This window comes from Microcebus murinus, chromosome 4 (assembly GCF_040939455.1).
Source record: "Microcebus murinus isolate Inina chromosome 4, M.murinus_Inina_mat1.0, whole genome shotgun sequence".
Classification (NCBI taxonomy): domain Eukaryota; kingdom Metazoa; phylum Chordata; class Mammalia; order Primates; family Cheirogaleidae; genus Microcebus; species Microcebus murinus.
Window position 1 is genome coordinate 98922114 of NC_134107.1, and position 22982 is coordinate 98945095.

The 22982-nt window shown below is 35.6% G+C and overlaps 1 protein-coding gene across 5 annotated transcripts in view; it reads left to right on the forward strand.

Moving 5' to 3' along the window:
* The window catches only part of ARHGEF12 (Rho guanine nucleotide exchange factor 12), a 149148-nt gene that overhangs the window by 92841 nt on the left and 33325 nt on the right, over positions 1 to 22982 (forward strand). For 2 of the 5 annotated variants that reach the window (XM_012773507.3, XM_012773510.3), the window contains 13 exons: positions 136 to 255; positions 1850 to 1990; positions 5904 to 5978; positions 8658 to 8750; positions 11713 to 11823; positions 12107 to 12205; positions 15632 to 15674; positions 15984 to 16089; positions 16528 to 16665; positions 17157 to 17189; positions 17487 to 17616; positions 18323 to 18428; positions 19849 to 20061. In XM_012773507.3, the coding sequence (XP_012628961.2) occupies positions 136 to 255; positions 1850 to 1990; positions 5904 to 5978; positions 8658 to 8750; positions 11713 to 11823; positions 12107 to 12205; positions 15632 to 15674; positions 15984 to 16089; positions 16528 to 16665; positions 17157 to 17189; positions 17487 to 17616; positions 18323 to 18428; positions 19849 to 20061 (1408 nt within the window). The remainder of the gene's footprint in view (positions 1 to 135; positions 256 to 1849; positions 1991 to 5903; positions 5979 to 8657; positions 8751 to 11712; positions 11824 to 12106; positions 12206 to 15631; positions 15675 to 15983; positions 16090 to 16527; positions 16666 to 17156; positions 17190 to 17486; positions 17617 to 18322; positions 18429 to 19848; positions 20062 to 22982) is intronic. The other 3 variants (XM_012773509.3, XM_012773511.2, XM_012773512.2) reach the window with 2 other exon arrangements.

Consider the following 22982-nt stretch of genomic DNA (forward strand, 5'->3'; position numbering starts at 1 on the left):
AAAAATGAATGGTGCTTATCATCATCACAAGCAGTATTGTAATCAATGCCATTAGCTATTTTATTAAGAATGGACTTTTAAAATATATTCTTGACATAAGTAATTAATTCTCAAAATATTTTTATAACTTTTCAGTCATTGCAGGAAGATTACAACCGAACACCTGCCCAAAGATTGCTAAAAGAGATCCAAGAGGCCAAGAAACACATTCCTCAGCTGCAAGAGCAGTTATCCAAAGCCACAGGCTCTGCTCAGGTAGCATCACTATTAAAAGTGCTACCCAACTTTTTGCAGGAGAATATTCTTCTGGGAATGTGTCAGGGAATGTTGCAGTTGCCTTTTTTTTAAATTAGTTTTTCTAGTGTAGGACAACAGTGTGTCCTGCATAGGATGCTACAGAAGTAATGTTTAATGAAATAAATGTGGGCGTCTGATTGTTTGCTTGCTCATGATTATAATGTTTCTTTGTTCCATAATAATGTAAAAAAAGAATTGAGTGCTTTTGGTTTGATGTGGCGAGCTAGTAAAATGTATTTAGATACATATATTTACATTTTTGTGGTTCAATCTGCTAACTTCAAATAGAATGGCAGTTGATACGTTTTTAATAGGGATATAAGATTTTAAAATGCAGGCATTATGCTAAATACATGGACAAGCATTTTCTTGTTTAATTTGCACAACAACCCTCTGAGGTTAGGTACTATCGTTTTCCCTCATTTTACATATACACTTAAGAGAAATTTAGGGAGATTAAGTGATTTGTCTGAGCTTATGTAGCCCAAAAATGATAGAACTGGAATTCAGAGCCAGTCTGAGGATTTCAAAGCACATTTATACTCTTAATGACTATATTTTTATTGTAATTTTTAATAAATTTCAATAGAATTTGCCTCATAGGTATAAGCTATGGAGGCAATGGTCTCATTAGAAAAAAATGGCTCAGCATTTGTATATCAACCAGACTTATATTTTATAATATTCAGATTTGGCATATCTTTTCTTCTACTTCATCTTAAAGCAAAATGGACAAACTGCCTATACATTTAAAGTAGATAAAAGCTGTTGATTTGTCACTATTCCTGAGTTAGGTCTGAAATGAAAGCCATGTATTCATAGAACTGAAAAGATTCTTTGAAAGATCATCTAGCCTAATCTGCTCATTTTCAAGTTTAAAAATCATGTTATGGTTGAGAAAACTAGGGCCTAAACTGGTTAAATGATTTGTACAAGGCCATGCGGTATGTAAGGTCTTCTAACATAATTGTTTAGTGTACTTTTCATTAAACATTATTTTTTTCATTACTTTCAGTCCCACTAGCTATGTCACATATTGAGTATTATGCCTCAGTAATGTTGACAGTTTTTTGTTACTACTGAGCAAAGACAACATTCCTGCCCTGTTTGAACAGTAGAAGTATGTCCTGATGTAAAAGCTTATAATAATTTATGTTATAGTATTGTGTCCCAGAATTGGCAATTTATTGAAACTCTGATGCATTGGAACGCAGTTAACCAGAAGTTACAGTGTAATAATCTTTACTAATGGGCGGATAGTATAAATCATATAAATTAACAAACCATTTTATCTTTTTGCCATATTTGAAAGCTTGAGCTTTTACTGCCTTTACTAAAATATCACTTTCCCAGTCTTTAAGGCTGTGCCAATTTAGAATCATAGAATCAGTAGTTATTTATGGATTTTACTGGTAGAAATTTAAGCATTCTTCATCATATCCGGTTGTCCAAGTTTTGGCATTGTCCATGTAGATCATAATGCCACTCTATTTCTTTATGTAGTCACTAATGAAGTTTTCTTTTATGTATGTGTTTCTTTAATCTGTTTTAGGATGGAGCTGTAGTTACCCCCTCCAGGCCTTTAGGTGACACCCTGACAGTCAGCGAGGCAGAAGCAGATCCTGGAGATGGACTGGGCAGAACTGACTGTAGCAGTGGAGATGCTTCTCGGCCCAGTAGTGATAATGCAGATGTAAGCATTAAGTGTTCTCAATCTTTATCTTCTTATATTCTTCCTTACAGTCCTTATCTGGGTTTGATTTTAAGTTATGTGAATTAGAGTTGTGGTCTTATTTCTTAATTTTTATCATCTTCATCTTTAATATACCAATTTGATGAACAGAAATTCTGGATGCTGTCATATATGAGCTTCTAATTCCAGAGCTTTTTCCCTTGAACATCCTTTGCCAACTGTTTCTTCTGCAGGGATGGAATTTCCCAGCAGGCATCTTGTTTGTGGGTAGAGAAGTTAATAATGCCAGTGCTTTCTTACTGAATGGAGAAACCAACTGTTGATATCTTTAAGAGCATGTTAATGTTCCATTTGTGGTCTGAGTGACTCAGTCTTGAATCATGGGGCACTTTGCCATTACAAAGAGGAAAAGCCTTAGTCCTGTTAGATAGATTTCAGTTAATAACCCAGGTTTAGTAACAGCACTTTCTTGGTTAACCCAAAAACTACCAGATGAACATGGGTATTTGTTAGGAAAATGATAATAAAATATTTTTTAAGTTGAATATGGTATAGCACTATAGTCAGATGAATATGTAAAAGCTGAGTTCAGTGTTACTTAGCAATACTTTGTAAGTAGTATATAATGATTGGAGTAATAAAAATAGATTGCCCTCTTTAAAAATGTTGAGGGAAGTGATCTGAGCCACTGTGTTTGTAACTGTGGATCATGAAATGAATTTAGTGGGTTGTGACCAATATTTTAAAAAAAGAATAGGAAGTAAGAGTGCTTTGCATGTAGAAGAGGCATTACTTCTTGTGATTTTTGTCATATACACACATACACATATATACGCTAGTTAACAATGTGAAGTTTCTCTTTTATTAAAGGTTGTAGTTAAAGACAGATTTGACAGCCACAGACTAAGCCATCATTCAGGCTACCTTTTGAGACTTAGGCCCAGTGACTCAGTTCCTCATGCAAGGAAAATTTGAGGGTTTTTTTTTTTAAATGAAAGATGGTGATAGAAGTCTTGTGATTGGGTTGGCTAAAGGTTTTAATGGAAAATTTCAGTTTGGGCTCAAGAGAAAAATTATAATAGCTAACATTTATTGGGTATACATACCATAAGTTAAGTGTTTCACATTCCTTATCTTAGTCAATTCTCAAAACAGCCTTATAAAGTAGTAGTATTATTATTGTAACTTTACAAAAGAAAAAACCGAAACCAAAGGCAGTTTGGCAGTTAACTGACTTGCCAAATTTAACTAGGCTATAGGTGATCTACCTCTACCTAGCTCCAAATTACCAGCACTCTAAATATAAACAAAGGCATCAAAGTGTGAAAATGCATAATATTTTGGGAAAGCAGTGAAAATTTCAGCGTAACCTGGTGTATAAAGGTTATGGATGAAATGTCTAGAGGTTATCTTAGAAACAAAGTGTTCACTCCAGGTTGTAAAGGGCTTCAGCTTGTTCCAGCAGTATGTATACTGCTTTGGGGAGTTTTTCTCATACTCCTCTTTTGATTTAGTGCTGCTTCTCCTCTCTGTTTTCTTATAGTGATCTTTTTACGGTTTGTTTATTTGAACCAAGATCCAGTCAAGGTCTTCATATGGCCTTTGGTTGATAGGTCATTTTAAGTCTCTGTAAATTATAATTGTTCCTCCCTCTTTTTCTTTTGCCATTTTTTTGCCAAATCAGTCATATGTCCAGTGAAACAGCCCATTTTCTAATTGTATTTTCATGATGTTTGTAACATGTTCCTCTGTCTCTATTTCCTGAAAACTGATACATCTAGAATCTTGACAGAATTACAATTTGATAGTTGTTGTTTGGCAAGAACAGTTTATGGGTGGTACTGTGTACATCCCATTATATCACATCAGGATGTGAATTTCTGGTTGGCTTACTGTGATTGTAAGTTTATTTAAGGTGTTGGGTGATGTCAACATGATTCCTTCATTATAAAGTTTCCCACCAAGCTTTTATGTAATGTTTTTACATGCCATTTATGACCAAAATGCTTTATTTAATCAGGGGTTCAAAAGGATGACATAATTTATTCATTTTTCTGTGTTTATTAGGTAAAATTATTTTGTAAAGAGGAATTTTCCCTATTAGGTTACCCTAAAATATTGCTTATACAGGAGATACAGGATAATTACTTTCCTATGAATTTTTCTTTAGAAGAATCTTTTGGGGCGGGTGCAGCATCCCATGACTGTAATCTCCACACTTTGGGAGGCCAAGGCAGGAGGATTGCTTGAGCCCAGGAATTTGAGACCAGCCTGGGCAAGACTATTGTCTCTACAAAAAAATTTAAAAATTAGCTGGGTGTGATGGCACATACCTATAGTCCCAGCTATTTGAGAGCTGAGGTGGGCAGATCACTTGAGCCCAGAAGTTCGAGGCTACAGTGAGCTCTTATCGCCCCACTGCATTGCAGCCTGGGTGATGGAGCACAAGACCCTGTTTCTTAAAAAAATCGAAAAAAACAAAAACCTTTTCCTTGATTCTTTTCAGGAGAGTTGATACCCTAACAAACTACAGAGGTGATTAGTGTGTGTGTGTGTGGGGGGGCGGGTATAATATTTTGAACTCATAGATTCTAACATGAGCTACCATTTTCTGGTTGATGGGATCCCCCTCAAATTGTCTCCTGTTCTTTTTGACTTGACTTTCTGGTATCTTTGATAGCTTCCTGGCTTTTTGTGACAGGATTATTCTAATCTTATCTTTCTCATCTCTCATCCAAAACCAAGAGTCATCCATTTCTACAAGGTGGGGCATATACTTTTTTTCTATCCTGTCATATATTGGTATAAATATAGATAGATAATGTGTATCTTTTGTGTTGGCATTTATACACAAGTCTCTTGTTCCTCATTTTCAGTTGCTCTGAAGAGTGGCTCCCATTGCTTTGGGGTGTTCGTCAACCCCCAAAAGTGAATTTTCTGCATGTCACATAGTTTGTATTTTATATAGTTGGCTGTCTGTATAGTGACCAAATCTGTGGATTCAACCAACCAGAATCAGAAATATTTGGGAAAAAATTACATCTGTGCTGAATATATATAGACTTTTTTTGTCATTATTCCATAAACAATATGGTATAACAACTATTTACATAACATATACATTGTATTAGGTATTATAAGTAATCTAAAGATGATTTAAAGTATATAGGAAATAGGTTATGTACAACTACTATGCCACTGTATATCAGATGAGATTGGGCGCGTTCAGGGTGGTATGGCCATAGACGATGCCACTGTATATCAGAGACTTGAGCATCCACAGGTTTTAGTATCTGCAGGAAGTATTGGAATCAATCCCCCATGAATACAGAGGAATGAACTGTACTAGGTCATCCCAAACATACCATGTAAATTTTATAAAAATCCGTATAGCACCTTGCACATGAGGTAGTAACAGAAAAATAGAAACTTAATTTTATTTATAAAAATAGGACAAAATGCTTTTTTACTTGGAAAGAAAGGATAGTTTGGGAAGGTGAGAGTTAGGGGAAGATAGAAAAAGATGGAATTTTGATATTTATGTAATGAGTTTGAGATATGTAATATATCTGGTTAGAGTTATTTGCTAAAAAAGTAATCCCCCAGGCCTGGAAACTGGGTAAAACTATTCTGTTGGTTCTATATCGTTTATCAACATAAAACTGATTCTGCTTCAGAAAAAAAAAAAAAAAGAAGAAGAAGAAGAAAATATAAAACTGAAAAGTTGAGAGAATAAGTGATTTGTCAAAGTCAGGGGGGGGAAAAAGTCAGTGGCAGAGCCAGGTATATGAAAGATATATATTATTTTTAAATATAAATATGAAATTCATAACATTATTTTTTTCATACTATTTTTCATTATCTTCATTTGGTATGCCTATTGAAATGAACTGAAGATCTTTTTTTTCATTAGAGTCCCAAGAGTGGCCTGAAAGAGAGGATTTATCTAGATGAAAACCCTGAGAAAAGTGAAACAATTCAGGACACTGTGAGTATGAAATCCATGCAGTGATAGTGCTGTCTTTAGTTTTCCTTATATTTAAGGTATAATAAATACATTTGATGTTTGCATATTCTATTTTTTGATACATTTATTTAAGGCACTTAATAAAGATTTGAATAAATGGAGAGGTAGGTATTCCATGGTTAGTGTTACTAGGTTGCTTAGTATTATATTTTCATTGTGATAAAATATACATAAAATTCTTTTAACCATTTTTAAGTGTACTGTAACATTAAGTATATTCATGTTGTTGTGCAGCCATCACCACCGTCCATCTTCGGAACTTTCTCATCTTCCCCAGCTGAAACTTAGTACCTGTTAAACACTAAGTCCACATACCTTCCTTTCTCAAGTCCCTGGCAACCACCGTTGTACTTTCTGTCTCTATAAGATTTGACTATATGTAAAAGGAATGATATAATATTTGTCTTTTTGTGACTGGCTTACTTAGCCTAAAGTCTTCAAGGTTCATCCACGTTGTGGCATATGTCACAATTTCCTTCCTTTTTAAGGCTAATAGTCCATGATATGTATGTATCACATTTTGTTTATCCATTCATCTGTCAGTGGATGCTTGGGTTGCTTCCACCTTTTGGCTGCTGTGATTATGCTGCCCTTCTTTTCAGTACTTTTAGGTGTATGCCTAGAAGTAGGATTGCTAGATTTTATGTATTCTTAATTGAATAGTTTTAGCATTCTGATTTATTTTTAATTAGACTTGTTTAAAGTTTTATAGTAAAAGCTTTAACTTTTATAGTAAAAGATTTAACAGCATTTAGTGATGTATTTATTATTAGCAACATAAGGACTTTTAAAAAATCAAAGATATGAAATCAGTTATTAAATAAAAAATTAGCTGAGCACAGTGGCTCATGCCTATAATCATAGTACTTTGGGAGGCTCAGGTGGGAGGATTACCTGAGGCCAGGGGTTTAAGGCTAGCCTGAGTAACATAGCAAGACCCCATCTCTACAAAAGAAAATAGAGGCATGGCATGGTGACATGTGCCTCTAGTCCCAGCTACTTGGGAGGCTGAGGTGGGAGCATCACTAGAGCCCAGGAGTTTGAGGTTGCAATGAGTTATTATAATATCACTGTACTCTAGCCTGGGCAACAGAGTAAGACCCTGTCTCAAAAAATATAAATAAATAAATAAAAACTATGTGACTAATGCCATCAACAAATTTTAGTTTCACCTGATTTCTTTTTTTGAATTATCAAGGCCTTGAGATTAAAGAGAATAGTAAAAAAAAAAAAAAAAAAAAGGCAAAATCATGTTTAGGAGATGCAGTACATAGTGTTGCAGTACACTAAAGGAGAAAAAACTACCGATACATATTATTCACTCAATTTAAAGCTTGTGGATCCATTTATATAGTTTCAAGTATAGCTACTATGCACATGACTCCCAAACCATTGTAGCCCAACCTCTCTTTGCAGCACTCCAGAACCTGCATGTTCAACTGCTGTCAGATTTAAGACAAACTCATTCTTTTTAAATTTTTTTCTAAAATTTTTCTTTCTCTTAATCCTATATGGTCCTCAATTTTACTATTTATGGTCTTCACACATCTCATATTTATTACATTATACATTTATGCTTTTATGCTACCTTTTTTATGCTGGATTCAACTTTGTGAGTTGACAAATGGATCATTTGTTGCATGGAGTGTAATCTGCCAACCTACAGTCTACTTTTATGGTTTTGGTATCTTTGTTTCCAAAACAGTGTTTGTTTGCGAGATTACTTTAAAAATTTATTGCATTATGCCAGTGATTTCCAACTAGGAGTGATTTTGCATCTCAGGGGACATTTGACAATATGTGGAAACACTTTTGATTGTCATGACTGGAAGGCTGCTACTGGCATTTAGTGGGTAGGCAGAGGTCAAGGATGCTGCTACACATCTTGTAATGCATGGGACAGCCCCACAACAAAGAATTATCTGGCTTAAAAGGTCAACAGTGCCACAGTTCAGACACCCTGTATTATACACTTATGAAAATGAATTAAAAGTGAGAAAATAGGGTGCAATGACAATTTTCAGTTATGTATCATTGATAGAAATCTTTGGTTAGCACTTCTAAAGTGCATTAACCTTTCTACTAACTTTGCCTTATCATTTCTGCTCTCATTTTTCCTTTGTCCTATTGTCTTCATTCACTTTTTTAAATTTAAGTTTTTTGTTATAACTATTTAAATAAGCCAACTTTAATTCTTTCTGTCACAAGGTCTAGGTATGTATGAATTAATAAATGATGTGTACAGAAGGTGATTAGTATCACAACTCGTTACAGTTTGCTTTGTTCCTTCTCTAATCCCACTGCTTTATTTGACCAGGCTTTAAAAAAAAAAAGAAAGTAATTAGAATCAGATAACCAAAGGTATAATTAATAGCTAAAGGTATTTACTACTTCCAGGGGAAATGTTTTTCCCCCCAGAGAAACATCATTATTGTTGTGGTCATTCTCTGCTGAAGTGGTTCATGACCTTAAAAATTTGAAGACTACTGCTTTGAAAACAAAATACTTCAAAGAAAATTTTTAAAAGTCCCCCCAGTTAAGTGAACCATGTCTTTTTGATGGTTTGGCTTTATTCTTCTCTGAATTTGACCACAAGATAATCTTTCTGGGTTTTTTTTTTTTTTCCCTGAATGTTACCAGGACACTCAATCACTTGTCGGAAGTCCCTCAACCCGTATAGCACCTCATATTATTGGAGCAGAGGATGATGATTTTGGTACTGAACATGAACAGGTAATGACATTTTTTTCTTAAAAAAAAAATAAATGATTAATTTTCTGAGATGTCTGATGTGTTGTAAAAATGAACATTTTCTGGAGATTAAAATAACATTTGTAAGGATTTGAAACTAAATCTTAGAGCCCAAATCCTCTTGAGTTAATTACTTATTTTAACTTTGACCAATAGAAATGACTATGCTTTTAAAGCCAGTAAGAGGTCATTGATTTATATTTAAGTACTTCATTTCATTGAGGTTGGGAATTTTACTGAAAATGATATATTTTTTTAAGGTTTTTATTTTTCTTTTAATTTTAAAAATATTTTTATTGTGCTAATCTCTGGATCGTTGCAATTTTACTATATATGCGTACTGCCAAAGTGAGCACTGGTTTTTGGTTTTTGTTTTGTTTTGTTTTATATATACGACCAGGCCTCAGAACCACAAGACCAGTTAAGGCTCTTTTTGGACTTTTAGTCTGCTGTTAACATAAAGAGATCATGGAATAGGAAATTAGTGGAATTTTATGTTGAGATAGTGAAAATACACATGGTACAATATTTCAACACCCAATGAAACAGTGACATGATACCACTCTATCTTCCAACTAAACCTTCCGGGAATCTATGAGTCAGACTGCAGGGCCAGAATTTAAATCATATTTTTAACTCCCCTGCTATTGTAACCTAGTTGTAAGTAACAAATAAGTCAAATAAGTAACATAAACTTATATCATGTTAGAAGCCCCTTATCCTGTCCTGTCACATCAATAAATCCTGATCCTAGAATGTTTAATGAGCCTCTGAATCACTGAGGAAGTTTTAAGAGCATGGAGGTTACTTGCTTAAGATGAAAAGAGGACTGACAACAATATTAAAGATCTCTGACAGGAAAGCCCACACCTGGACCTAATCTTGAAAGCACCTAAAACAATCACTTCTAAAGAAGGAGCATTCTATCACCTTATTTGAAAACTCCCAACCTGGTGAGCCCCACCTCCTATAACCAATATATTCTTCTGCCCCAACTAGCCCAGCTACCCCTTGCTCACGGGGTACCTTCACCTCCAGTCCCTCAGCCCTCTCATTTCTATCCCACCCTTTCGTTCTCAAACCACAGTCTCCCAAGCCCTGTCCTTGTCTCCTGAGGACCACCCTTGCCGGCCCCTCAGGCCCCACTCTCCTGAAAGACACCCGGCACAGCGCTACCCACTTAACCTCCAACAGGAGCCACCGCTGCCCCTGGCTACCCTCTGGCCCTTTGCCTTTCCCCCCTCCCCCTCCAGTATCGACACCTCTCCCCTGTTGAATACCTGCCAGCCCAACCCGGTCCCCTCAGGCTGCCTGCCCCTCGTCCTTTCCAAGCCTCCCCAAAGCCAAAGACCCTCCGCCCCGCCGGTAAATGCTCTATTTTTTTAAAAATTCAATCCCCATTATTTATTGATGATATATAGGAATATGATTGGCATGATTTTTGTCCTTGTATCCTGTGATCTTGCTAAATTCCTTTATTATTTCCAGGAGCTTTTAACATAAGTCTTTTGGCATTTTCTACATAGATATATATGTTGTCTCTAAAGAGAGGCAATTTTTATTTCCTTATTTCCTGTCTTTTATTTCTTTTTCTTGCCTTTATTGCACTGGCTAGGACTTCTATGATAGTATGAGGTTGAGTCAGAGTGATGAGACATCCTTGCTTTATTCCTGATCTCAGGGAAAAAGATTCAGTCTTTCATCATTAAGTATGATGTTAATAACCAGCCTAGGCGACATGGCAAGACCCCATCTGTACAAAAAATTAAAAAATTAGCCAGGCATGGTGGTGTGTACCTGTAGTCTCAGCTACTTGGGAGGCTGAGGTGGCAGGATCACTCAAGCCTAGGAGTTTGTGGCTGCAGTGAGCTGTGATCATGCCATTGTACTTCAGCCTGGGTAACAGAACGGAACCCAGTCTCTTAAAAAAAAAAAAAGTATGACATTAGCTATAAGTATTTTTGTAGATGCTGTTTATTAGGTCAAGGGTTGTTAGGTTAACAAATATTTCTAGTTTGCTGAGAGTTTTTTTTAATCATAATTAGATGTTGAATTTTGTTGAATGATTGAGGTGATCATACGGTTTTTCTGATTTAGTGTCCTAATGTGGTAGATTACAATGATTGATATTAGAATGTTGAAGTAGCCTTGCATTCCTGAATAAACTCCACTTGGTCGTGATGTGTTATCCTTTTTGTATTAATATATTGTTGGATTCAATTTTCTCTTATTTTGCAGAAGATTTTTACATCTGTGTTCATGAAGGATATTGGTCTATAGTTTTTCTTATTATAATATCTTTGGTTTTGATAGTTGGGTAATGCTAGCCTTTAGAAAGTAGTCTTCTATTAATATTTTCTGGAAGACATTGTGTGGAATTGGTATTATTTTTTAGATTAACTTCTCTAAGTTTTCTAAATGTGAAAAATTACATGGAAATTGTGATGCTAGTTTACCTTAAATTTAACTATTACTGTTTTTTATGTTTTAGTGTATTTAGGGGTTATACAAATATTTTAGCAGTTGTCTTAAAATCATACAACTCCATTTCCCACCACCATTTCTGTGATAGCCCTTCAAAAGAAAAGGAGAAACACCTGTTTTATTATTGGGCAAAAAGCCTTCCATTATATTTTTAGAAATGTTGTTAGACTATATTTAATATACTGATTTGTAGACATCTGAGGTCCTTGATAATCATCTCCTAAATTTTCATTCTCCCAAAATGGACTTTATTCTAACCTGTCCCTGAGAGATGATTAATTTTCAGAGGAAGAGATTCTATAGCCTGTGTTGCCAGTAAATTTTAGTGACATTTTTTAAATCTTGAATTTTTTTATAGAGAGGTCAAAGTGAAATTTGGATAGCTATGTGCAATTGAGCCTACATTGCATTTTATATTTGTATGTTGGAGTTGCTGATGTATAGTTATTTCTTCCTCTAGATCAATGGGCAGTGCAGCTGTTTCCAGAGCATTGAACTGCTAAAATCTCGTCCAGCTCACTTGGCTGTTTTCTTACACCATGTAGTTTCACAGTTTGACCCTGCAACATTGGTAATATATTTTGCAATTTAACTGATTCATATTGATCATTATTCTATTGATTCATATACCATAGAACTTTTTATATCTACAAGATGAGTGGGCAGATTTCTTCCAGTTTCATAAACATATGAGGATAGATGTTATTAATATTTTTAAGACTTGGTTACATGGTAATACCTACATTATTTTTGATGGCCTGCCTGTTGCAAACATTCTTATGTAATTAGGATCTAGAAAGTTACATTTTTCATGATTTCTCACTTTGTGTTTTTCATTCCTTTCTCCACTTCAGCTCTGTTATCTCTATTCAGACCTGTATAAACAGACCAATTCTAAGGAAACACGTCGCATCTTCCTTGAGTTTCATCAGTTCTTCCTGGATCGATCTGCAGTAAGTTGACAAGTTAATATTGTAATCTTTGCTTAAGTACATTGAATTATTGGCCTCTGGTTTCCAGTCTTCCTTCCCATGTTTTTAGATTTTATTGTGCTTTCTGACATCTGTATTATATCTCAATTATTAGTTACTCTTTTTTTATTTTTTATTATTTTTTTTGAGATAGGGTCTCACTCTGTTGCCCAGGCTGGAGTGCAGTGGCTTCATCTTAGCTCACTGCAACCTCGAACTCCTGGGCTCAAGCGATCCTCCTGCCTCATCCTCTGGAGTAGTGGCAGCATGCCTGGCTAATTTTACAAATTTTTGTAGAAACAGGGGTCTTGCTTTTGCAGAGTGCTAGGATTACAGGCATGAGCCACTATGCCAGTCTGGTTACTCTTGACTTTTTTTTTCCTCATTATTTCTAAATTAATTTTAGAAATATGAATTCTCACAGTAAGTTTTAGGGGATATATGTGTATTTGGGTTTTTACATGTGCATAATTAGAATGAGAGAATGGAAAAAGGTACACATATGATATATATTAGGACCCAAGGGATAATACTTGCGTAATTGAACTCTGGGTGGCCTCTTTGAAGTGTGGAGACAGAAGTTTAACTAAAAAGTGGTAGAAAAGATCTCACTTACACTGAAATAAATGATAATAATGTTTTATTTTATCAATAGAAATGTTAATAAGGTTTTTAAACTAGTAAGTTTTATTTTTAGCCTTGTTATGGGTAAATAGCAGCTATCCTATAGTACATCCTAGATGATCATGCTGCATATCCCTAGTCCTTCCAGATTTGCAGTTCTCTTAACTGGGTTATACCTTCTCTCTCCTAAAACCTCCATCACTTCTTCTCTTACTCTTTTCTCAGCTGATAACCTTGACCTTCCTGTTTCAAATTTAAAGTATATAGAAGAGAACTTCTACCAGATGTATCACCTACCTTCATCATACCATACCTTTGCCCTTTCTCCTAAAGCTATGGAGAGATTATCTATCTTTCATCTGAGGCTGGTGCTGCCCCTGTCTATCTAGAGTGTATTTGCTTACATTATACTCACTCAAAGAACTTACTCTAGCAATTATCCCCCCTCTCCCCTGCATCATCAGTTTTTTTTGTTTATTTTCTAAAAGTGAGCAACTCACATTAGCATGCAAACATTGTTATTTTCTCTATCTTAAAACAAACAAACAAATATTTTGACTCTACTTCTCCTTCTAGCTCCTGTCCCATATCCTTTGTATTCCTTTACAAAGTTTCCAACACACTTTCACATTGCTAAATGCAATTACTTTCTTAGTGAGACCCTCCCTGACCAACCTTCTTAAAATTTTACCCCTTTACTTTCTGTCACTTCTTATTATGTTATTTTTATCCATAGAACTTAAATTTTATTTATTTATTTAGTTTGTTTATACAGTTGGACCTCTGTTATCTGTAGGTTTTATCAACTATGGATTGAACATATTCAAGGAAAAAAAATTTAAAAAATTCAAATAAAAACAATATACTATAACAGCTATTTACATAGCATTTATATTGTATTAAATATTATAAATAATCTAGAGATAAAGCATACTGGAGTATGTGCATAGGTTATATGCAAATACTAAGCCATTTTATATAAGGGACTTGAGCATCCACTGATTCTATACCTGGAACCAATACCCTGTGGATACCAAGGGATAACTATATTTCTACTCTTCTACCCTGAATGTAAGCTCCATCAGGACAAATATTTTTGTTCTGTTTGTTAGCTGTTGTGTTCCCAACACTGAACAGTTCCTGGTACATAGTGATCACTCAGATATTTGTTTAATTAGAGTTCTGATTATTCTGCCATTGTTTAAAATATTATACCTCATTTTTATTAAAATAATTTACTTTCATGAAGAAATGACAGTATGTTTGAATGTCACTTTTTTTTTTTTTTGGAGACAGTCTCGCTTTGTGGCCGAGGCTAGAGTGAGTGCCGTGGCATCAGCCTAGCTCACAGCAACCTCAAACTCCTGGGCTCAAGTGATCCTCCTGCCTCAGCCTCCTGAGTAGCTGGGACTACAGGCATGTGCCACCATGCCCGGCTCATTTTTTCTGTATATATATTAGTTGGCCAATTAATTTCTTTCTATTTATAGTAGAGACAGGATCTCGCTCTTGCTCAGGCTGGTTTCGAACTCCTGACCTCGAGCTATTTGCCCGCCTCGGCCTCCCAGAGTGCTAGGATTACAGGCGTGAGCCACCTTGCGCGGCCTGAATGTCACGTTTCTTAAGGGAGCTCCAAACTAAGTCACATTTGCTGCTTATGTTCTATTTAAGTATGTCATCATTAAAGTATAAGAAGAATGGTGATTAATTTTCTAATTATATTTTTATACTACAGGTCATATTTATTTCACATAAATACCTATATATACACAAATGAGCTTTTATATACTTTTTTGCACTTGAGCTAGAAATGCTTTTAAGAAAATTGATTTGAGCTACTTCTTGGCAACTTCAATTAAAGACAAAGTTTTGAAATCTTTTTCACTGTTCTTCAAATGAATATAAAAGGTCTCCTAATTTTGATCAATGACTTATTTTCAACTTTAAAACTTTAGATCTTATAGAATTTGTTTAAATTTTGGAATGATATGACTTAAATAGATATACATTAAAAAATAAGCATGAGGAGGTTAAAATATTTCCTCTAGATCCAAAATAATAAAACATTTCCCCATATTGATGAGGGGAAAAACAATCCAGTAATTATTATGCAATTATTGTGGGGAAAATCCTAGATAGGAAGAAGTAAATTCTAAGACAATCACCTTAGTTAGTTCAATAGCAAGAACTGTAGGTGGTTACTGGAAATTTAAGACTCAAAAACTCAACATAGATATCCAACACTTTCTTATTGGGAGTGTGGCTATTGTGAGGATTCTTTAACTTTACATAGGAAAATGATTGGGAATATGATCTGCATCTCAAATACAGGGAGTAAAAATTATGGTTATATGTGAGTATCTCAAACACAGGAAATAAAAATTATATATGAGTCAATTTTTCATATGATAATACACACATAGGTTAGGTTTTACCTACATTTATTTAAATGATTTATAACTGATTATATTAACCAAAGATTCTATAAAGCCAAGACCAGTATGTTCATTAGGAATAATAAGTGTGACACAGAGGCATTCAGTCACCTAGTGTAATGACTGTAGATATTTCCCTTTTAGCATGATCCTTGGGAAAGGGGCTTATTTTAAGTTTAAATGATAGAACATTCCAGAGCTATGAAATTTGAATGAATAAGATTAACTTCCAGGTGAATGTTTATAAAAATAGGTATCCAAGTTGTATGCTTTTACTTTTCATGAGTATTTACATACATCTTGAACCACCTTTGGTGCTGTTTCACCTTTTGTTTGCATTTTCTTTTAGCACCTGAAAGTTTCTGTTCCTGATGAAATATCTATGGATCTAGGTAAGTTTGGAGCACCAATATTCTAGAGAATTACGTCTCTATAGATAAATAGCTCAACTCATTTCTAAAGGTTTTATCTGTCACATGGTGACCAGTTGATCACCTGAATCACAACAGAAGGAGAGAGTCTCTAATACATTTAAGAGTAAATGAGATCTGAAGTTTGAGATGAAATACATGAAATATACTAAAGTACTTCTCTTTGGCATACTCCAACTTAAAATTTGTCCCAAGTAGCATTGTTATGTTCCCAGTTATATGTTCCACAGAACATACCTTTAGATCAAACAATTCTTTTCCTTTATGCAGAAAAAAGACGACCTGAGCTTATTCCTGAAGATCTACATCGCCACTATATTCAAACTATGCAAGAAAGAGTTCACCCAGAAGTTCAGAAGCACTTGGAAGATTTTCGGTAAGCTTAGTGGTATATAAAACCTTACACAGTCATTCTGAATTCATTTCTTTAGATAGGAAAAAAAATTATACATTAAATATTTAGCTTAGTGCTAGGCAATCCATATGGTCCTATTAATGTTATGAAAACATAATGAACATCTGGAATGAAGGGTTAGAGTGGAACAGAATCCCCAGTCTCCATTCCATATATTTTTAGGATTTGAACTCAGTACTGTGTCTTTGCTAAGTATCTTTCTTGTATGTATTCTTTGATTGATTGCCTCTAGAATTTTTTTTCCTCTGGTGTCCTAGGTGACACGGACCCATGCATAGAAAACCACGACATTTTGCTTGTTACTAGAAACTTAAAGTTATGGAGACTCCAATGAAACATCTCCAGGGGTAGATAATTTTTCCCTAGGCTACCTCACAAAATTTCTCCTGTTCCTTTTAGGCAGAAACGTAGTATGGGACTAACTTTGGCTGAAAGTGAGCTGACTAAACTTGATGCAGAGCGAGATAAGGACCGGGTAACTTTGGAGAAGGAGCGGGCATGTGCAGAACAGATTGTTGCCAAAATTGAAGAAGTGTTGTAAGTAATAGAAATATATGTGGAAATGCCCTCCCTACTGAGGTGCTAATTCTGCTTAAAGTACCCTTTGCACAAATTTAGAAGGGCTGTCAGATTGTGTTTACGTGGAACTGTTTATTTTGTCATGGTGCTTGAGAAACTGGAATTTTTTTCTTTTTTCTGATATGTTATTTAAGGTAAAGTTCTTATGTTTCTTTTTCTGGGTGTCGGTAAATGAATAACTCTAAAATTTCTAATCAGTGATCACAAACAAGTTGAATATTTTCATTGGTTTCAATTCATAGACTTTGGAAATATTTCTTGCTATAAAATATGTACAGTTGATGACAAGATGGTGAAAAGAGGCTTAGGGTTCTTTTTATTCTAGGTGACAGAGATTTAGGGTGGGGCTCAAAGCATTTAGCTCTGTTCTATTGTTTCAGATACATCTAAATTTAATAGCAACTCTTTTATTAAACTTTCATATTTCCTTTTTAAACATTTTTTTTTAGGATGACCGCTCAGGCTGTCGAAGAAGATAAGAGGTAACATAACTGTTTTTCTCCTAGAATTAAAAAAAAAGGTAGCTGTGTTTTTTCCTTTCAGCCCTAAATTGTAATTTATTTCTTTTAACTTGCAAAATGTAGATGGTGGTCTCCCTCTAGTGGCTTGTATTTTATTTGACTAATATTCTAGTGTTATCTGAGTAGAATCCTTTTCTGTGTGCAGTGAATAGATAGTTCTTTATTTCTTGCTTAATTTTAAGAATTTTAGCATTTTGGAAATCATTTGATGTCTTTATTAAACCAACCCTTTCTTCTCAGAAGTCTTATTTTACTTAGCCCTTTCTCCTCCAGTTCCACAATGCAGTATGTTATTCTCATGTACATGAAGCATTTGGGAGTGAAAGTGAAAGAACCTCGAAATTTGGAGCACAAACGAGGTCGGATTGGATTCCTTCCAAAAATCAAGGTAAGACTAAAATAATGATAGAGCATTCAAACCTTGGTGTTTCTTTACATTTGGTTGTAGTATTTTCCATCTTCTTAGTATTTACTTAATCAGAAAATTAGTGCTAGGCACACTAACATGTATAAGATATGATTTCTGTCCTTAAGAAACTCAAAATCTAATGAGAAATTTAGACATATAAGCTATTATTAGACAATTCAAAAAGTGAAATTAGCAATTTACACAGAGTACTGTCCCCAACTCTGTGAGTGCCTTATACTTTTCTTTTATGGTACCTGTCAGTTTGTAATTATTTGTGTTTTTGTTTAATGTTTGTTAAATTATAAAGTTCAATGAGGAGCAGGAACTCCTTCATGACTATATTCCCAGCTTTTGGCATAGTGTTTTCATACATTATGAGCTTAGTAAATATTTGTTAAGTGGCTGAATGAATTGTTTAGAACAAGCTACTGGTAAATGTGTTAAAAAAATTACCCTTTTATTTCCCCAAATCGTCAGCTCTAAAGGATCTGAAAAGACATCTTGAGTTTGACGTGTACACAATACTGTGTGCCAACTTCTAATGAGTGCTGTGTATGTGTGCTTTTATTAACATTTAACCAATTTCTTTCAACTAACCATTGGAATCTCACTTCCATGTTTGAAAGCTGCAAAAGAAATTTACTCTTATGTATCTCTTATCTCTTGGATTATATTTCAACTCTAGCAAAGTATGAAGAAAGATAGAGAGGGCGAAGAAAAAGGGAAGCGAAGAGGATTCCCCAGCATCCTGGGACCTCCACGGAGACCAAGCCGTCATGACAACAGTGCAAGTACGTTGAAGTTTGAAATGCTGCATTCTGCCATTCCATGTTGTCTTTACATCAGAGGCTCATTTTATTAGAGTGAATTGCTAGAGAGAGGTGTTTTTGAGATGATTTCACTGAGCTTCCAATGTGTCTTGTTTCCATTCCATATTATTTCTGAACTAAATACCTCTCATGTTTCTACATAGTTGTCATAAACATCTTCTTTAATGGCAGTAGAATATTCTATCAGATGTCTATAACATAATTTATTTACCTATTCTGATTTTGTTTGCATTCAACTTGTGGTTGTAAAATTAAAAAAAAATACCAAAGTGTGTGTGAATCTCTTCACCACACTTTGTTTAATCTTTCTATATGTATGTTGCTCGCTCTCTCTGTGTTTATACAGTTCCACCACCTCTTCATAGTGCTTTATTTCCTGATTTCCCTTACCCCCAGGCCAATGGAGAGAGATGAGCCCACCAGAGGGCTGCAGGAGAGGTAGAAGTGGTGGTACCCTGTGGGGAGGGTAACAAATCATGTGGGGGTTCTCATCTCGGCAGCACCACACGTGAAAATATTGGCGTGGTGCAGGTGGGAGTGAAGTTGTGATACAGTGATACTGATGCACAATAAGGAATTGTTACTCAAATGCCAGTATATTGAGAAGGTGAAGGAAGTTTTCAGAAAGGAGGTTGAGGAGATGGAGGATTTCACAGATGCTGACTATGAGTTCCAAGGGATACAAAAGAAGAATTTTAGGAATTAGGGAAGATGGGGTTAGATTATAGATATAAAAAGCTATGTGAGGATGTACGATGTTATGAAGGATGACAACCTGAATGAGAGTCTTCAGCTTCTTGTGGTTACTGATGTGAACAAGGATAATGAACAGGATAGGGATTTGTCTGGATAGTGTCTGAGGCATATTATGATAATGAAGTTGTGAGTATTAGGGGAGAAATGAAGTGGGGGCTTGCCAACAGCTCACAAAGATAAAGGGCTTCATCTTCATTCTTATAAATGAATAGATAGAATGTCTCTATCTCTCTCTCTCAACATTCCCTCTGCCCCTGCCTACCATTGCTCTCCTCCCCTCCTTTCCTCATGACTTTTCTTTTTCCTGTCACCTTCATCTTCTGCCTTCTCCCATTTTTTCCTCTTCATTTCTCCTCTATCTCCTTATCTCCCCCCTCCACCTTCCTGTCCTTTTCTTCTTTCTTTTTTCCATCCTTCCATTCTCTCTCTTTCTGTCCTTCCTGCCATCACCTGCCTGCCTGCCTTTCTTCCTCTGTGTGTCTATTCCTTGCTCTCTATAATAATTCATTTTATATTTTTCTAGGGTGTACCATGTTCCAGACATTATTTTTAGATCCTTTTATATTGTCTTTTTTTCTTTTAGCTATTTTGCAATACAGATTACTAACCACTATTTTCTGTTCAGTTGGCAGAGCCATGGAACTACAGAAGCAGCGCCACCCTAAGCACTTATCTACACCCTCATCTGTGAGTCCTGAACCTCAGGATTCTGCTAAGTTGCGCCAGAGTGGGTTAGCAAATGAAGGAACAGACATTGGGTACCAGCCTGCCAATTCCATGTCCTCTGTAGCTTCAGGGGCCACTCTTTCCCAGGAAGGAGGGAAAGAGAATGATACAGGTGAGCTAATGCTGTAGTTCAGCTTAACTGTCAAAGTTTTATTAAAACAAACACACTACCTAAAAAATAGAGTGGCAGATTATTTTAATCAAGACTGAATCCCAGTTTAGTTTAGTTTTAACATATTAGTATTCTGTAATCCATGATAAATCTATGCTGAATGATAATTTTTAGTTCTCATTCATTTAAAAAATATTTATTAAGCTCTGTCAGGCAATTAGCTCTCTACCAGATGTTATCATGCAATAATTATACACAGATGCTTGCCTCATGGAGCTTAGTCTCACAGGGGAGATAGTCATCCATATTAAAAATTCAAATTGTCCTCAGTCCAATAAAGGAAAGGCAGGGACTGGTTAGTAGAGGCAGATATGTGTGTGTCTGTCTGTGCAGGGGGAAGGTCTAAAGAAGACTTTCGAAAAATCTGAGATACCAATTTTTTTTTAATGTTTTTGGGAAGCCAGCTGAGGGAAGAGGTTGAATATGTGGGAAAGAGACTGTATAAGTGATAGAATAAAGTTTTAAGAAGGAGAGAGGAGATGAGATGTGGAATGTATGTAAAGGACAAGGTTATTAGCTGAGAATAAAGTTTTAGTGAGAAGAACAAGGGAATTTGAAGAGTAAAGAAGGATATGAAGTAATTTTTGTAGCTAGTTGGCATAGGGGCATATTACTGTGCTTCATACTTGTTATACTGGGTTTCTTAAGCAAGTGAGCTTGGAGAATAGGTAGTTTTATTTGGAGAAGGAACCGCCTATCTGTAGTAGTGATTTTGGAGCTGGTTCAGATTTTGGCACTGACATGATCAAGGATGGTGTGGCAGTGGTCACTGAGCTGACATGTAGGAGTTTACGAGGGATGAAGAAGGCCAGCAACCAAGGAGCCAGGAGTTTGAATAGCTTCATATACATGGCTTTTGAGGTCACCTGGTGTGCTTTTAGCATGGGCAGGAAAACTGTCAGCCAACAGCCAAAGGTTCAGTGATGCTAGGTGATTGTTGTGAGGAGGAAGAACATGTGATAATATCCAGAGAGTGAGAACCTCAACAGAGCAAGTGACTTTACATGAAGAAGGCAAGATAATGATCCAGGTCATACTGAGGGACAGGAAGGCTATCCATCATCTCTCCACCCTGAAGTACGTACACAGTGTATGATAGAAGATTCAGTTTCTGTTTGAGAGAGCTATAGCAGAAAAGGTAACACCCCATGGGATAGGCAGGTTTCTGTTTAAGGCAAAGAAGTAAGGGTGACTTTTGAAGAAATGTGGAGATTTTGTCAAATATGGAATTCTAAAGATGTTAGATTGAATATATATGCATTGATATGTCATGACTGCCATGACTCACTGAAATAAAAGCAAAGATAAAGAATGAATAAAAACCATAAAGAGAAAAGAAGTAGAGGAAGGGAATATGTTATCAGCAAATAAGTGATTTCAACAAGTATGGGAGATTGGAAGTAGACAAGAGTGATTTGATGGATAAAATGTAAAGGAAGCCAGAGCCCGTAATTTATTTAAGGAGTCCAAAGCAGGAGCCAGTGTGCCCATTGGAACCCTGGAGAGACTTGGCTCAGAGTTGGCATATGTTATGAAGTGCATAAATAAGAATAGAGCTGAAAATAGTGAGTTAATTGAAAGTCTGTAATTAAAGCAGCTGTATCTGAGACTTCTGATCCCTGCATTGTGGAATATAAGCAGTCTCTGTCATTTATGGAGTAGAAGAAAATTGGTGTGTTCTTTTTTAGAGAAATTGAATGATTTGTGTGGGAAGAGTTGCCCTCACAGTATTGATGTTTTAAAGCCTGACAGTAGGCATGCCAGTGACTCACCCTACTCAGAGAACTCTCAGCTGAAATGGACCTATTTCCATATGTCAGCAAAAGAAAGCCAAATCAGCTAGCCAGCCTTTCATTCTTAAATATGAATGTTACTCACTCTTGGCAAAATTTGCTTGTTGGAGTCAAGATGTGAGGTAATACATAATAACAAATGTAACAGACAGTGGCATAAAAAGAGAATATAAATTAAACAGAAAAACTGCCCCTAGAAGAAAAAGATAATTTGGTAACAGAACAGCATAGTATACTATCTAAATTAGATAGTATACTTGGGGATGTTAAAGAAGTTATTGCATCAATAAAGCAAGAATAGGGAACATTCAGAGATAAAAAAAATTTTAATGTAACTATTAAATACAATGTGGCATCTATTGTATTAGTTATCAATTGGTGTATGATAAGTTACTCCAAAACTTAATGACTTAACACAAAAAAACATTTATTATCTCACCTTTTTGGTGGGTGAAGAGCTCAAGAGCAGCTTAGCTGGGTGGTTCTGGGTTGGGGTCTCTGATAATGTTGCATTCAAGATATCAGCCAGTCATCAGAAACCTTAACTGGGGCTAGCGACCTCACTTCTATGTCCACTTAGGTGGCTGTTGGCAGGTAGCCTTAGCTCCATACTAGTGGCCTTAGTTCCTTACCACATGGGCTTTTCTGTAGAGCTGCTTGAGTGTTCTATGACATAGTGATTGACTTTTCATGGAGTGATCCAAAAGAGAGAGCAAGAAGGAAGCCCCGATGTCTTTTATGACTTAGGCTCTGGAGGTACATACTGTCACTTCTGCAAGTTAGAAGCAAGTTACTAAATCTAGCCTGCATTCAAGGAGAGAGGAATTAGGCCCTAGCCCTCAGGGAGAAGTATCAAAAAATTGGAGGACATATTTCAAACTACCACAACTGCCAATATTTATATAAAAGACATCCCTAAAAACATATATAGAACCTCTACAGAGGTCCAACATCTATTTCTTTTCACAAAACACCAACAGAGGACAAAGAGGAGAGGTAGGTAGAGAAACAATAGGAGAAAGTTTCCCAGTGTTGAAAAAGAATATACATCTTCAGTTAGAAAGGGCT